Source organism: Glossina fuscipes, unplaced genomic scaffold (assembly GCF_014805625.2).
Source record: "Glossina fuscipes isolate IAEA_lab_2018 unplaced genomic scaffold, Yale_Gfus_2 121, whole genome shotgun sequence".
Classification (NCBI taxonomy): domain Eukaryota; kingdom Metazoa; phylum Arthropoda; class Insecta; order Diptera; family Glossinidae; genus Glossina; species Glossina fuscipes.
Window position 1 is genome coordinate 2,535,498 of NW_023998464.1, and position 17,932 is coordinate 2,553,429.

The 17,932-nt window shown below is 32.9% G+C and overlaps 2 protein-coding genes across 2 annotated transcripts in view; one reads left to right on the forward strand and one right to left on the reverse strand.

Annotated features, from left to right (window-relative positions):
* LOC119640640 overlaps positions 1-11,078 on the reverse strand; it is an 81,314-nt gene extending 70,236 nt beyond the window's left edge. The window contains exons 1-2 of the mRNA XM_038038817.1: positions 10,814-11,078; positions 9,669-9,742 (exon numbers count right to left, since the gene is read on the reverse strand). The gene's annotated coding sequence lies outside the window, so the exon portion shown is untranslated. The remainder of the gene's footprint in view (positions 1-9,668; positions 9,743-10,813) is intronic.
* A 2,400-nt stretch (positions 11,079-13,478) lies between these two features.
* LOC119640579 lies at positions 13,479-14,358 on the forward strand. Its single transcript, XM_038038716.1, has one exon. It carries the CDS (start codon positions 13,554-13,556, stop codon positions 13,857-13,859), a length of 306 nt encoding a protein of 101 aa, XP_037894644.1. The 5' UTR covers positions 13,479-13,553; the 3' UTR covers positions 13,860-14,358.
* The last annotated feature ends 3,574 nt before the right edge of the window (positions 14,359-17,932 follow it).

Below are 17,932 nucleotides of genomic sequence, written 5' to 3' on the forward strand. Positions count from 1 at the left end.
ATAGGCGACATTTTCTAGTTTGGCCGCACCAGAGTGTCAAAGTTGGGCGTTTTTTCATATGCAGTTTTCGCTAACATACTGAATTTCAAATACCGTTAAAAATAGTTTCCATAAGCAGAATTTGAATTTTTTTAGTTTGTTTGAAAGGTAGTTTTATATGGATTCATGAAATGTCCACAAAAATATTTTCTTTTTGTTAATATGGACGGATTAGGCTTTCAAACCAACTATATCTCAATTATAAGTATTTAACATGAGCTCTGTTAAGTCGTTAACAGAGGTATGTTAAGAGAAATGGTAGGTGTCTTTACTAGTTAAATTCGAATTTATCTTCACACCCTTCCTCACAAACGCATAAATTTAAGCTCAAATATACAAGCCGTAGCGATACAAATAATGTTAAAGATAAAATTTACAGTCCTTTCGCTCTATATTCCACCTTCGCAATCGTTTTCTCAGCAAGAACTCTACAGTTTATTCTCCGTACTTTCCCCCCCATTAATTATATGCGGCGATTTCAACAGCTGGAATACCATCTGGGGCTCAACAGTGAAAAACACTCGCGGTACTGTTTTAGAAAAGGCCTTCTTTCAAAGCAACCTTTGCATTTTAAATGATGGAAAACCAACGCACTTCTCAACTCATCATACTATTTCACATATTGAGTTAACATGTTGCTCTCCATCACTTCTTCCTTTGGTGTCCTGGTCTATTTTTGATGATCTACATAATAGTGATCACTTTCCAATCATAATCGATCTTAAACTTTCAACGTCCTCTGCTACTCCAGCAAAACAGGCCAAATTCCTCCTAGATAAAGGATTACTCCAAACAGGTGGAGTCATTTTTGAACTCAAAGCCATTTAACGGAAACTGCAACCATGATGCTGCAATTATGTCTAAATCGATTCGCACGGCTGCTCATCTTTCTATTCCTCAATCCAACACCTCTTTTAAACGAGCTAGGGTTCCACGGTGGAACAACACGCTTTCGTTTTGGAGGGAAAATAAAATGGATCTATGGCACCGCTTTAAGAGATGTCCTGATCAGAATCACTTGTTGTTATACAAAAAGGCCAATGCTCTATTCAGGAAGGACTTACGGAAATCAAAGGCACTTAGTTTCGAACTTTTCTCGAGACGAATTCACAGAAATACATCAATGAAAGTTGTCTGGAACAAAATCAACAGACTTAATGGGACTTCAAACCTGAACCAAATTTCTGCCATCTGCACTCCCAATGGAACTTTAACTGACGCAGATGAGATTTCTAATTACTTTGGAAAAGTGTGGTGCGAATACTCCTCTGACAGCAACTTCTCCAGTGCTTTCATTGAAAATAAAAGGACTCCAATATCTCCTTCAAATAATATCGATAGATGTGCCATGTTCCTGGAAAGTAGCGTATCTACCTCAGAACTTGGAAGTTGTCTCTCCAATTTGAAGGGGAAGACACCTGGTCTAGACCGCATCTCATACCAAATGATCAGTGCTATGTCTAAGTCTAGTAAAAAGAAATTACTGGACCTATATAATACGGTATTTATGACTGGCCATATACCCTACATGTGGAAAATGGCAACAGTTGTTCCAATTCCAAAGTCAAAAAATGTCTCCATCGCATCTGATTATCGCCCAATTTCTCTTTTATCTTGCCTCTCTAAGGTTTTAGAGAAGATTATGGCATCTAGATTATCTTGGTTTCTTGAATCCAAGAACCTGATAACAAAGCAACAAGTTGATTTCAAGCGGGGTAGAGGATGCATCGACGCTCTGTTACATATTGATTATTTCACAAGCAAAGCAATTTCCGAACGAAATCACGTAACAATTCTCTCAATTCATTTCGAAAAGCATTTGACAGAGTTGGTCTTCATGTTATCTTAAGAGTCTTGAAATCATGGAATGTTGGACCCAAATTCTTCAACTACATCAAATCATTCATGTCGCATCGACGGTTCAAAGTTAGAATCAACAATCATCTTTCTGATTCCTTTCCGCTAAAGAATGGCATTCCGCAAGGATCTCCTCTCTCTGTCACGCTTTTCCAGATCGCTTTCAACGAAATTAGCGAAATTCTTTGCCGTGTACCAAGAGTGGAACATTGTCTCTACGCGGACGATGTATACATTTTTACAAAAGAAAAAGACAACACGAAAGCAATCAACATCCTCGAATCTATTGCATGTGAGATCTCCACATGGGCAAACTCGTCAGGAGCTATAATCTGTATACAAAAATCAAAAAAAATGCACATTTGTCGAAAACAAATGTGCGATGCAGGAAACCTACTGATGCATATTAACGGCTTACCGGTACTAAATGTGCAGACGCTCCATGTTCTCGGGCTCACGTTTTCAAACAATTATCGTTGGAAAGCACACTGCCTTCGTTTAAAAAACTCTCTTTTAACAAGGGTAAATTTCATACAGTACGTTGCTTGGAGAAGCCATGCGCATATTAACACTATCGCTTATCTTACCAAAATGCTTGTGTTAAGCAAGATTTACTATGCTTTGATAATTTATGGCAATAGCTGCAAATCTAATATCAACATCCTTAAACCGGTGTATCACCAAGCCGTTAGAGCAAGTTGTTATGCTTTTCGGACGACGCCCATAAATAATATTATAATTGAAACTAGTCTCCCAACCTTAGAAAATAGACTGTATGAGTTAAAAGCTAAAATAGTCCCTAAGCTTCTTAATTCAAACAAATCCATTCTCGGTGATGACGTAAGAAAGATTATTATTGCGAAGAAAATTCCAAAGTCACCATCTGCAATTGACCATTGTTTGTGCATCGCAAAGGAATTGAACATTCCCTTAAAAATTACCCGCTCTTTTGGTGTTAAACCTCCCTGGATTTTGAAAGACTCTTTTGACATCTCACTGTCTATGCACAAGAAAGAGTATACTCCAAATTACGTCTTCAGGAATCTAATAGCTGAGAAAACCCAAGTATTGGACAATACTGGTTGGAATCTTTTGTACACAGACGGCTCAAAATCTCTTGGTCTGCCTCCTGCTTGTGCGGTGGTAGATGGTACAGGACGGGTTCTTCTCAACCACATATTTCACGAAAGCACTTCAACTTTCATAACCGAAGCCAGAGCTATCCTTCACGCTGCCAACCTTGCCCATAAAAACAAACTCAAAACCGTCATTGTTACTGACAGTTTGTCTGTATTACTAGCTACCCGGAATCCTTCGATTTCGAGATGGAGCACCATCAACAAATTAAGAATTTAGGCTTCCGTACGTAAAAAGTATGCCGTTACATGAAAACAAGCTATAATATTTGATTTCTATCTTATCGCGAAAATTAACGAACATTTGTGATAGACGAAATATTATAGTGGTCGGCCTTGCCAGGCTGTAATATTTTTCTTTTTAAGTTTCGTCGGAACCCTCTGGTGGCCATAACCGTTTATTTAGGCATGTTATAAGCTAACACACCCGTTTGATTATATCGCCGCGCACTTGTTACGCATTAACACTGCTTTTTGTTTCTTTACTGATTACCTGTTTCTTTCTTCTCTTTCAATGTCTGAAAAAGACTGAACAAGTGAGCATGGAATCATTTGTTTAATTGTAAGAAATTAAAATATAGTTTTTTTTGTTTTATTTTACGAAGTTGTTTGAGCCGCTCCTTATTTTCTTCTTTTTTTTCGCTTTGAAAGTCTGTGAATAGCGAAGCGAAATAAAGTTGATTAGAATGTAGTTTGACGGAGCTGCCTGTGGTTAATAAAAATTGCGAAGAACAAGTTCTTCTTTTAGTTTTTAAAGACGAAACTGGATTAAAAAAGTTTGTCCTTTTAAAAAAAACACTTTTCATATACATTTAAATCTAAAACGCAGTTTCATAATACGAATAACATTAAACAGCACCCAATGTAATGTCGATTCACGAATATGAGTGAACTTAAGAATAAACTACACTTCAATTTTTTCGTAATCTGAAGAAAAGACGCTAGTTAGAAAATAAACACACAATAAAAATATGTTTTTTAGCCTATTTTCAGTGTTTTATTTATTTATATTTATATTTATTTGTTTCTATTTCGAAGGAGGCAATACAATTTTTGCCTAATGCGTTAATATTAAGTTACACCTAATCGATTGAGATCGAGCATAGCTACGTATCACGCATACATATTTCTTTTACAAAGCACAAATGAAATGAATTATCGGAGAAAGAATTGGTTTCAGCAAATTGCTGACATAGTCGCGTATATATCTCGGAATGTACATCTGTCGTAAAAAGCAGTACAAATAAGAATAATTCTAATGGCCTCTTCAACTATGATATGTAGGATGTGATTTATTAATGAAAGAATATCAAAATTTTAAAATATATAGTGAACAGGGCGAAGAAGTATTTCGAAAGAGTTTGGAAAACATAAAAACGGTAGTCAGTGACAAAATACTTTAATAAATGTTCTTAGAATGATCTGGTTTTATATGATCCTTCCCTTAAAATCCTTAAAAATATACACTTCAACAGAATTTTGTACGTTTATATGAGAAAATATGGATAAAAATGAATCAAAAATATGATATGTGATGTAAAGCTCTTTAGGTATGAATATAGGGTCATCCATTTTACGCTTCCGAAAACGTACGTAAATAAAACACAGTTCGAATTGAGATGTGCATCAAATTTTTTTTTTAACATTTTCAGTGAACTTTGCCATTATTGGTGGAGTACATTACATACATAGTCGTACGAACACTTGGTTACATTTCACACAAATGGGATGAGGTTCATATTTGTTTGAATTACTTCTTAAATCAGGAATTTGGTGTAAAGAAAACATATCCGATGTTCGTAAGGGACTTTTATGTGTACGAAGATAACTTTTGGGCATAGTTTGCGTGCCGAAAATGTCATTTTGCAAAATGAAAATGCAAATGAAGTGCAGTTATTGTCAGTGGAGAACGTGACAGGGAAATCATAATTGATTGTTTGTGACAAATATGGGATCATTTCGGGGTGGATTTATTGCAAGAAAAGTTCAATGATGTAAATGTGTCAATGCTTTCCACAAAGACCCTGCGATATAACTTTATTTGAAATTTTGGTTTATGTTGATTTGCTCCAATAAACCATGAACTCTCAATGGCCTTATTCATCAAGATTTTTCGTATTATTGGTGAAATAAGGACAGATTTATGTGGAAAAGTGAAAAATTTGAGATTTTTACAAGAGAGTGTGATTTTTAGTTGCCCTCTTTTGAATTCTTTGTCGGCGTTATCAGATTTCATAACGATCTTCCAATAAGTTATTATCAGTAAATTAAACCTTTTCGCAGATATTCATGTGCAATGCAACCATCTTAACATGGTTCAAGCGCACGGCAAACATTTATCCTAGGTAGTGGATATTTAAGATTCGTAGGAAAGCAAATATTGCTTACTTCGCTTCCGGAATTTCGAATAAATCGAATGTATTGTACGCTTCATTTGTTACAATAAATTTTATTTCATACGTACATTTCCCGCCAATGCATATCTCAGTGCTTTTCCATGCTGTGAACGCATTTCTAAGCAGAAGTTTGATATTCCCTAATAAAGGGATCGTTTTATGTGCTAGAAGCGTGTCATATATTTCTATATGGATCGTTTGAAACACTTCCATTTAATGATAAATATTTTTGTTGCATTTATGTATGGGTTGATTTTTTTATAAGATCTCTAATATGGATATTTAGTCTTTTCTCTTCATTTCACTTACTTTTACCGCATAATTCACGATTTTCTTCCTCTTAAAAAAATTTAACATATTTTCTTTCACTCTTTAAACAAAATACTTTTCAACATAAATACAAATGGAAAATAGAAACATTCTCTGTACACTTTTAACTTCTACTACTGTATAATAACTTATAACAATACACATACCTATCGTGTATGAATATCACAATAACAATAATAATATAACAGGACTCTCACGAATAATATACCACTATAACAGTAACAGCAACAATGTGTGTCAATAAATGGATCATTTTTATCAAAACAAAGAAGCGAAGAAAGCACGTCAAAATGTATGCAAAACAAGTAAGGACATTATATTCGGGTAAGGCCGGCCATTAACTACCGTACGCACCACATTGTCTAACACAATTCTTACTTTTTGTTATAGAACACTAAAATTGTATTGCGTTTCTATCAAAAGGCATATTTTTAATGTGCTTAGCGTAGGATCCAAAAATGGTCTAAAGTTTGCAGGGTTCATTTTTGTGTAAAATTAAAATTTTCTGCTCTACAATGAATCAATATTTTCGTTATATAAGGGGGCGTTCAAAAATTGCCACACCTAGTCCAAAGTTTTTATACCAATTTAGAATGCCCAAATACTACTACTAGCGACTTTTCAGAACAGGTCTTTATATGGGGAATGGTCGAAAAAGTGGACCAATCCGAACTATTTTCAATAGCGTTCGTCCTTGGGTCAAAACATGTCACTATGCGGAATTTCATCGAAATATCTCAAAAAATGCGACAGACATGAGACAGACAGCCAGGCTTAGATTACTCCAGATTATGATTCTGAATTGGTCGGTATAATGAAAGGTGGGACTATCTCAAGCTCTTCTCCTTTTACGTGCGACCGCACTAACTCAATATACCCTGTACCATGAATGGTGTAGGGTATAAAAACGACAAACGTAACGAAAGCCGCAAAGTTCAAAAGGGTGCATAAATAAAAAATGTGTGAATTGTGCAGGAGTCGCAACCGTAGAAAACGTGTTCTAAGTCTCGCTACAATAACATCTAATGTTTAGGGTGAACATTTGGAAATTTACCTTACCTTGAGATATGAGTTTAGCTATATACGCCATAAGTGCCATTTAACAAAAGTGTTTTATTTACTTTCTTAAAATCAGCGACTTTATCGAATAAATAAAAGTTATATATATTTCAATTAAACGTTCACTGTCGATAAAATTATTTCGCATTAGGTACTGAGTAAACATTTCCTAGAAAAATCACAGTTTATGAGTGCAAATAATCCTTTAACGCTCGTGTTCGAAATTGATCTATTGTTTGTTTGTTGCTTTATCTATTAATATCTTATTAGTCTGGTATTATTTTATTATACTCGCCACTCAGGGAAGGGGATGCACTCATTTTGTTATTTTCATAATAAAGGGAAGCTTCAGAGACCCTATAAAGTATATACATTCTTGATCAGCTTGAAATTTTGAATTTATTAAGCCATGTCTGTCCGTCGGTTTGTATGTGTGGTGTTTGTTATGGCATTCTCCGGGTCGCAAAAAACTCAAATTTGGTAGAAATATTGGAGGTTTTTGCAAGCAGGTGGGTATTGGAAATGGGCCAAAGTGACACAAAGCTGGGTTAGAGTAGAAGCTCGTAGTGGAGCGTAACCTGAACGCAACTCCGCTTTTTTTAACAAAAATTTGTGGGCTTTTGCTCGTTATTCAAAAATTATTAAAGTTAGAAGGCTGAAATTTTCCACATTTACTTTACGAAGCACTCCACTCTGCAAAGTACGAAAATGGCCCAAAATCGACTTTGCCCACGCAAAGTTACAAATGAATAAATTTTCTTTCTTCCACTTTTCTGAGGTTTTATGCTTATTTATCATAAGGCAAACAAGACGGAATGTTTAAAACTCTATTGTACATTCCTCAAATGAAAATATATTGTCTGCCTAAAACTGCGTTAGTTCTAAAATGAATATGGTAGACACCGCTACCTGGTGGATTAATGTTCCCTAGTACGAGCGACTTGGGTATCAAAGAAAAGGACTTGGAGAGTAGAATGCGAGGAGCTAATGGTGTTAGTTCCAAATTACATATTTCGGACGGCACGACGTTGAGAACTAATTTTTGCGTTATAACACAGTTGATATGGATATCGCATAAAAGGACTTCGAGGGTGGAATGCGAGAAGCTAATTGTGTTAATTCTAAATTAATTGTGATTGTGTGTCACTACTTAGTGAATAATGTTTTCTTAAAAATGCCTTCGATGTAGGTATCAAATGAAAGGAGTTGAAGAGGAGAATGCGATAATGTGTGTTAGTTACAATTTCATTATGGTGGACGTTTAATACGTAAAATTTTGGGGCGTTTAAAATAAAAGCCAATTTCTTGGACATAAAAACCTTAAGTTTATGTTTGTGACATGAACGGTTGTATAGTTATCGAAGACGATTGAAAAAAAGAACTATCGAATAAAAGAACTCGGAGACTAGAATGCGAAAACATAATGGTGGGTATGCCAGATTGTGCGTCCGCCGAATATAACTTTATTACTTGTTAGAAAACTCAAAAGATTGCCTTGTAAGGAAACATAATTTTCAGTGTTATATATATATAAATATATTACTTCTAGATGGCATGTATAAATTTGCAAATTTCCAATCAACATAGCGAACCAACGGAACCTAACAAAAGTGAAAAAAAAACAAATGAGAAAACTATATTCGGCACGGACCGAGTTTTGGACTATCATTGAGTAACGAATAAAACAACACTGAGACTATCCACTTTCCATGAAAAAAACTTTATTGTAATGTCATTGTCATTTGTAAGCTTTAAGCAAAGACACATTTATCAAGTAAATCTTATTAACGCAAAGGTATATTTTATATTAATCATATACATATATATTCATTCATAATTTTGTCGGAAATACAAATAAGAGGGAAAGATATGCCAACATCAGTTGTAAGATCAAGCTAATCCTTAATATAGGTAATGGGTGTACTTTTTGCGTGTTGCTCACCATATGAGAAAGGTACTATATCCATTTAGCTCAGTGATTGCTTTATGTAAAGAAGTTATATTCTATCTACATTTGTTGAGATTAAATGGACTAAGCTAATAAGGAATGGATCCACACAAAAAAACTTTTGCAAAAATCTTAATGGAGAAAATTTTCTTTTTTTGCTAATTTGTTTCTGTGTATATCACTTATGGAGACAGTTCAATCTTACGAGCCACGTCCTTAAACCACTTGAAACAGGCAAACAATCGTAATTTTTAGACAGACAACAGTCAACGAACGAACGAACCAGCCAAACCAAGCTAATTGTCAGTTAAAAAAACATCTGCGTCCGTTTCAATCGTCAATCGGAGATATCTATGGTATGGGATATTTAAAATCTGGAAATTTATGCTCCCTTATCTATACAATAGTGTTTAAATTATCTAAGACTGAAACATATGTGGTTAAATATATCGTTTAAACTAGCCAACCGGAATCATTTCTGCTTTGGCGTTTCATTTAACTCTAAAGAATACTTGCGCAAAGCTTCGAATAAACATCTTTTGCAAGCCATCAATTTTTTGTCCATACAGGAAGTGTGCGCTGCGGATCTCCGGCGAATATTCATGGGTATTAGAGGCAGAAAAAGATACCTAATATGTCCAATTGTTTTGCAATGATCAGAAAGCAATAGCGGATGTCCGTTTATTAACGTCTTATTGACGTATTTAAAACATTTTAACGTATTTTCAAATTGTTTTTGAATAAATCGACAAAAAACACAAGTGATATTAGTATAACCCTCAGAAATGAACATTAAAATGGTAAAGTAGAATTTGTTTCGGCGACAATAATTGAATAATGTAACATATGCAAAGAAAAAAAAAACGCTAAAACAGAATGTATGAATAAATGAGAGGGAATTACCTGTATTTCAAGTAAGATCTCTTGTCGCCTTCTACGCAGCTCAAGCAAAAGTTTATGTTGCTCTGGTGTTAATTCTGCAATAAATAAATTATAATTAAAAATTGTAACTCAGCTCATTAGATAACAATTAATCTGACAAAGTTTAAAGCGAATGCCGGGAAACGTTCTCAAACAAAAATATGCTCGGCTTAGCATGCATTTCTTGGCGAATAATTCGGACATGATAAGTTGGTTTGGTATTTGATATATTTTGAACGTACAAAATATATGGAACTATTAAGAAATTAAGATTATAACCCTTCGCGCCACAAAGTTCGACCTGAAAATAGGGGAAAACAATTATTAGACTGTAGTGGACATCTTAAAGTAAAACAAACTCAACGATTCTCCCATATACGCTAACAAATTCCTGCATCTTATTTCATCTTTATTCTTCATTTAAGTCTATATATGTGACTTTTTAAGGGAAGGAGCAACCATCTGCGGCGCTGCCTAAAAGTGGAATTTAAATGTATTTACAATATTTTTAAAAAGTTCTAGAAGCCCAAAACAGTCTCGGTAAATAACAAATATGCCCAAACTGATAACTAGACAACACATACGTTAACAATTCATCTCATTAATATAAAATATCAGAAATTCTGTGCGGTGGTAAGCATGGACTAGCTACAAAAGACATTTTTTATATAAGGAAACTCATTATTTCTGCAGAAAATTTAGAATATATATAGGTTTTGAATTAAGCCGAGCAACCGAGAGATAACTATTTTTAACATATAATATTTCGAAAATAACGACTATATAGGTTCATAGAAGAAGAAGCAAGAAGAATTGCCTCAAAAAATCATTTACTTAGAAATTAAGTTGTAGACCAAATATATATGTACATCCGTTGTGTAGCACTCAGATAAATTTTGGGATACCGTCGAGTTGCAAATTTTTTTCAGACACTTAAGACTCTCAATCGAGATTTTTCTTTTCGTTTACAATCATACCATAGGTAAGTGCAAAAAAGGTGTGCCGTAGCATTTTTATATGCATAGGAATGTATGGAATGTATTGCCATTTGTTTGTTATTGTCAATTAGTTAGTTAAAAGTTGCGCTTAATGGTAATCATGCGCTGTGAAAGTGTCCATAATTTTACCTGGCGTTACAAAATCGCTACGTCCCGTTGCTGTAGATGCATATGACCGTGTATCCATTGTACCGATCATTGCATCGCCCGTTTGTTTTTCTTTTTCCACTGTGTTTTAAAGAACCCGTATTCTGCTGTTATTGCTCACATTCACACAACGAGAAAAAAACTTATGATAATCAATAATACTTTGACTAAAATTTCACTCATACATTTTTACAAACACATAAATATATTTATTTTCATTATCAATAAATTTAAATTCTGCTTTACATAATTTTAAGTTTAATTTTATATATTTAATTAAAACAACATCTAATTTTTATACGCATACACACGAAATTCTTGTTTTCTATTCTTCTTCTTTTTCTTCGCCATATCAATTTATAGTCTCTTTTCGTTAAGTGCTGTCAAATTGTTTCCTATGATTACCACAAAATCATACTTAAAGAAATGCGTTGCGAGGAAATTAGCGCATACTCGGAAAAATTCTAATTTTATGCTTGTGACTTCAATACGAGATAAAATATTAATGTTTATGAAAAATGTGAAGTTTAACAAGAGATATATTCCTTTAAATCCTAAATCCTTTAATTATCATATATGTTAATGCGAATAACATGTGAATAGGCATGTGAAAACATGTTACGACCATTTGATTTATCTTGTTAAGTTTTATGTACAAGTTGATAATGACGGCACTCCCGTTGACGAATTGAATCTACTTTCTTTCTTTACTTAGTTCATCTTAATATTTTAAACTTTATACGATCCTGACAAAATAAGCTTTAATTGCGTTTTTAAGGGAAGAATTAAAATTGCCCAAGTTCTTCTTTTTCAGCAAATTAACTATCGAAAGTTGGTTGGGATGTGTAAAAAAGACCCAATGTGGACACAAGTTCTTGCAAAAAAAATATACAATCTACAAACCGTTAACATGCATGAATTATGATCAAAATGCAATTTACAAACCGTTAACTTTAATGAATTATGAAGTAATGGAAGAAAAGAAATGCCGATTGAAAAATCTATTTTCATAACAACCGTGACACAAAAATATTTTATTTCTTTACACATTAAATTTTATAAAATTCATAATTTTTTAATTTGTATTGTGATAAAAGTATGCTTGTTTGTGTGAATTGCATAATGAGAATTACATAATTACACAGCAATTATAAATGTGTACGTTCAATTTTCTACCTTAATTTTTACAAATTTGAGGATTTGTTTGGGCCTTCGTTTTGAAATATAATATTATAATGGGGTTAGATTTGGAATATAATATTATTTTTTATTTTAGTGATTACTTGATTAAAGTTTTTTCTTCAATTTTGCGTCTTATACGTCCGCCATGTTATTTTTGTTTTTATAGTTTTTATTAATATACCCATATTACTCGTCCGCCACGTAGGAAAAAAGCAGACAAGCGCAGTCTAAATTGTCCAACTTCTTCCGAGACTTTGGTGGAATTAGAAAATCATATCGTTTTGTAAAAAAATTCCAAAAGAAAACATAGAAGTAGGTATAAAGAAGACTTATTTTAGGTTTAAAAGTTTTCTATATAATTATTATATTATTTCTATATATATAATTAATATATTTACTTTGTATTAAATGATTTGAAATATTGGTTTATTGTGTATATATATTATAAGAAACGATAAAAGCGATTTATTTTCAATTTAGCAGTCATTTTGCAAATTAGTGTATTAAAACGCCATATTAGAGAGGATAATTTTTAAATGACGGAACAGTCACTAAAAGTAACTAAGGAATAAGCAAGCGTCATAAAATTTAAGCAAATTATGGAAATTAAGATGAGTAAAACAATATATGAATTCCAAATGGTCGTTTTCAACACTTCCTTGCTACCGTAACACTGGCTTCGCAGACTGCCAATAAAAACAAGTATTTAATAGTTTTTTATTATGGACTTTAACTTTATGTAGATCTTTAAAACGTCCATATAGCAATAAATTGTGGATTCAACCTCACTGTTTCCTCAAATTAATGTTGTATCTGTAAACATAATTTAACCGTGGGATTAATTTCTTTCACTTTGCTCAACTTCTGAAATCCAAGTTTTAATTTTAAGGCTTGACGTATTCTAATTTTAAAGCGAATGTAAAAAAATCTTTTATTCTTAAATGTTAACGTTCTCATTACTCTTCTTATTCGTCGATAGGATAGGCATCATTACATTTTTTTTTTTAATAATAACAGTTATATGGATTTGTTCGGGAACTGAATTTATACCATACAGATAGAACAATACCTAATTAAGTATATTAAATATAATAGGAAGCCCCTTTTAGTACACGAAAATGCAGCCAAGTCACGTTTGTATTTTAATTTTCTTAATATATTCGTGTTATTATTGTAAGTAAATGAAGGGGATACAAACAAAGGCAGTGTTGAGATCGTCGGCGAACTTTCGCCATAAATTTCAATAGTTTCAATTGAAAATTGTTTGGAACAATAATATAGATAGAAAATTAATCTGATAAAAACAAAGTGGAAATAAAGATTAAAAAAAAAGAGGCTAATTGCAATTGAGTATGTTGAATGCTTTGTATAAAAGGTTATTTGGTCAAAATATTTCTATTAACAAAAAATGATTAACAAATGAAACGAAGAAGAAATTGTAGTAAGGAATAAAGTAAAATAATTATTCAATTGTTGAAAGTAGTACTATAAGAAAAATAAAGAGACGTTTAAAAAGTAGAACAAGTAAATAAGAAAACATATGTCGCCCGCTAGCATGTACTGGAATATCATCACTATGCTGTCATTTGTAGTTCTGTTCATCAACTTTTATTCCTCCTATGCTTATGATCCAAATGATAAAAAGCTAGCCTCAGTTTTACCGCCCGAAGGTATGTTTGAAGCCTTTTACCCGCGCGAAATGGATGGTGTGCCAAATAGTGCTTCACGGCCCGCTCATGCGCATGGCAGTTTTTTTAAGCATCGCAATCCAGCGTTAGTGGATACAAAGAATGCAGCCGCGTATGGTTATCGATTTGATGGCAAAAGGCGTTTTAATTTTGATTAGAAAATTGTGGATAAAAAGATAGATCATTTTTGACATCAGTGATGATTATTTAGATTATAGATTTGGCGGTACATCTTATGCAAAAATTTAGTCATCTTTCCGAATAGTTAACATTAAGTTTCAAATATTCTACAATTAAGCGAAATCATTATGTGGGGATTTCACAAGAATGTGTTGAAAAGAAATAAATACAGTTGATAATAAAAACGAGCAGCAATTCGGAGCTGCGCATTGGCAATATAAAACTTTGCCGTATCTCAAGCCAACTTTATAATTATAATTCCAAGCCATTTCGATACCTTTTGATATAAAAGATAAGGCAAAAAGTGTTAAAATAAAATAATTAGGTGCTCTGCCATGGAGTGATTTGAACATCCATTGCAAAGCTAGCTTCATCCTTACCAAAAAGTTTGTGAAGAGGAGGTAATAAAACGCAGATTTGTTTTGTGTTGTTTAAAAGTCGCTTACCCCTCTCTCTTGATATCAGGGGCCGGATTGAAACCAAGCACTTGATGTTCTTGACAATTTCCCAATTGCTGACAGTTAGAGCGTTCCTTATCTTAGCTTTAGAGCGTGCCATATAAAATTTAGTGGCGCTACATTCGTGTTCTGGATCGTAGGGCTCTTTAAAGTGGTAATATTAAATAGCTATAGTAGAAACAAAGGCAAAAATAAATAAAATAGTTTACATTTCGATAGAAAAAATTTTCAAATGGCTGACATCCGCTGTATTTCAATGTAGACAATATAATTCGGCATTTTCGCCAGTATCTTCTCGCCTTTAAATTGAGTTAGCTTCCTTTCTGCTTTGCCCCTTTTTTAAGACAAAATGGCTCCCTCATGAACAGTTATGGAATTGCATACATAATTCTTGATAGGTATTTTCCTGTTTGAAAGCTTTCTCTCCAGAAATTATTTTTGTGGCGAATCTTTATTTTTTATGTTATTCTTTCCTTCTGTTCGCCGATTGCATCCTTGGCATCCGAATTTTTCATAATTTCCATTGTTTCCTCGGCGTTTTTACCAATTGTTTCTTTTTCACTTTGATGAAAAAATTGAGTTATATAACAATCTTTGTTATTTTCGACCTGTATATGGTATCAATTGCAGCTCTGCGTTTTTAAACGTACTTCACTCATTTTTTTCGTATTATTTTTTTTAGCACGTTTATGTTTAGTGGATACATTATATTATTATACCTTTACCCTGCATTAAAATCGTGTGCTTCTACTTGATGGGCAAGTTTGCTGCAATTTCATTGCAATCATTAAAATGGAAATGCTCAATTTGCGGGTTCTGATCATTTAATCATTCTTTTATATATATTTTATTTTTGTATACATTTATTTAATATAAAATGAATACAATTTTTCTAATCTTTTGCTGTATACCTTCGGAAAATAAATTGTTTTTTAAAAAAAGCGTTTTCTGAGCATGTTTAAATTAGCTTTTGTATATTTTAGTTCATCTTCTTATCAGAAGATATCTAACATTAAATGACGGAAGTAAAATGAGCCGTATAAACCAATCGAATCTATCGTTTCCGCTTGTTCAAACAATAACTCAAAGCAAGACCTTGAAATTTAATATTTTGTAATGTTGAATAATAATACATGCTTATTAAATTAAAGGGGCCGGTTTTAAGAATATAACTGATATTGAAAGAATTTACATAGCTTTGAAATTAACTAAAAAGCGTATTACGGTCTATTATTAACTAAAGTTATTTAATTAATTAATTTTTGCTTAGTTGAGTTGGCTGTTTTCCCTAACGACAGCATAAAAACTCGAATATGTAACTACTTTATCGATGGCACAAACCACTAACATATATATATATATATACGTCGTTTTCGCAGTGGTGCTGTAAAAGAGGAACAAATTGGAGAATTTTGCCGACGGCTTTGCAAATTAGCGTAGAGAATTACGTTCGTTCTGCAAATAGCAGAAAATTTAGCTACTGTTTTGTTTAACTTGATAATAAAAAAAATTATGGCGGTCTACTTTTAGGCTAACTTGCAAAATTAAATAAGTTTAATTCGCGTATTTTCCAAAACCATCTAGAAGAGAAAAAGCGACCAAGTCAAAGAAAAAGAATCGGAAACAATCAGGAAATCCGGAAACCTACTAACGTAGTAAAGTCCGATTTCTGTTAAATTTACTGGTTTTCCGTTAAAAAAGCTTGGTTTTCTGTTAAACTAAAACCAAATTTGTATGGCAACACCAAGCAGATCTTTGTCAAATGTCAAACAGCTGTTGTTCATCAATTAAAACTACTGCAATACTACTGTGTGTGTTTATTGTTACCAGTTCTAGTGCCTATTTGGTTGCTGCAAATTGTACTTTTTCTTTACTTTTGCCATGCGTGTGGTTTTGCTTACAATTCAACATTAATAACTTGATTGAGGTTGAAACAAAGAATTTCTTGCTCAATTTGAACCTTCCTGTTGCTGATTCGCTCAACTGCTCAATTTCTTTTCTTAGTGTAAAATTTTGTTTAACTCGTGTCTGAAAAAAAGAGGTATGTCTTTCATTTGTTTTAATATAAACCTATAAATTCTCTAAATTTTTTTGTCTTATTTTACTCAGCTTAGTTTTGAATGCCTGGAGATTTAAGAAGCCATGTCTACAGAAATGTATGGCGAAGTAAATTGTCTCTCTTGAAAAAATTTCAAACCAAATAGTTTGAATTAAAAACTTTTTTTTTGTACATATATATTATTACTTTTTTTTGTAAATATATTTTTTTTCAATATTTTTATATTTTTAATAATTAACCCAAATAATATTTCTTATGCAATTCTACTCAAATTTTTTACAGCTCCTGATTTTGTTCACTTTGGCATCCCTAAACATTTCATTTCATTTGGTCACTTGACACCACTTGTCACAATATTAATGTAGTTTTTACGATTATGACTTTGTCGCTCTTTTTAAACGTATTGCTAATGAAAAAATTGTAGAATTTGGGATAATTGATCTTTGCAAAGCATGCTAAGATGTATTCAATATTCTCGCAGAACTTATCGTTGAGATGGATGTTTCTGAATGCGATTTCTGCCTTTGTTGTTGATAACTAAGCCACGGATAAAGGCACGGTTACGTTAAGAATTTCGTCAGGTAGTTGCAGTGTGAATTCCAAAGAAAATGAAATGGACGACAAAAACGAAGCCAACCAGTCCCTAAAATCTTTTAAACAAATTACAGAATGATCAACTTATTCACATTTCATAATAATCAATGTTGATTGGCCGTCGTTGTGATTAATAAGATTTCAATATTCAAAGTTTATTCGTTAGTATATGTTGGTAATTTGAGAGAGTAATTAAATGAGCAAGATTTGTTGAATGCATTTGAACTTCGAATTTGGTAATTTGAGAGAGTAACTAAATGCGCGACCACTTGTTGCAATGTATTTGAACTTCGAATTTGGTAATTAAATGAGCGACATTTGTGTGAATGCATTTGAACTTCGAATTTGGTAATTTGAGAGAGTAATTAAATGATTTGTAAACAATTTCATATGTTTTCTTTTCATTTGGCTATTTTGTGTCTACCTTTGTGTCTACCTTTGACTGCGCTTGCAATGGTTGATGTTTCAATGGTTGTAATGTCTCATATAGCAGATGCACTAAAAGGCAATGACCCGAAACTTACGACAACACATGTTTTCCTAACCAGAAAAACTTAGTGGAAAGCACCCAGAGATCCCAATAAATAATAATAAAAGAAAATTTTCTATAAAAACATTTTTAATGAAATGTGTTCCTATAAACAAGGTTTACTTTTACTTCCTCTGCGCCTGAGACCACTAGCTTTATAGATTTTCTATGTCTACGTAAATTACTGGCATTATGAAGCCATTTACCAAGATCAGATAAGCCCTTTACCACTCGTACAATATACTTTTCTGGTCGTACAATATACTTTCTGGTCGTACAATATACTTTTCTGGTCGTGCAATATACTTTCTGGTCGTACAATATACTTTTCTGGTCGTACAATATACTTTCTGGTCGTACAATATACTTTTCTGGTCGTACAATATACTTTCTGGTCGTACAATATACTTT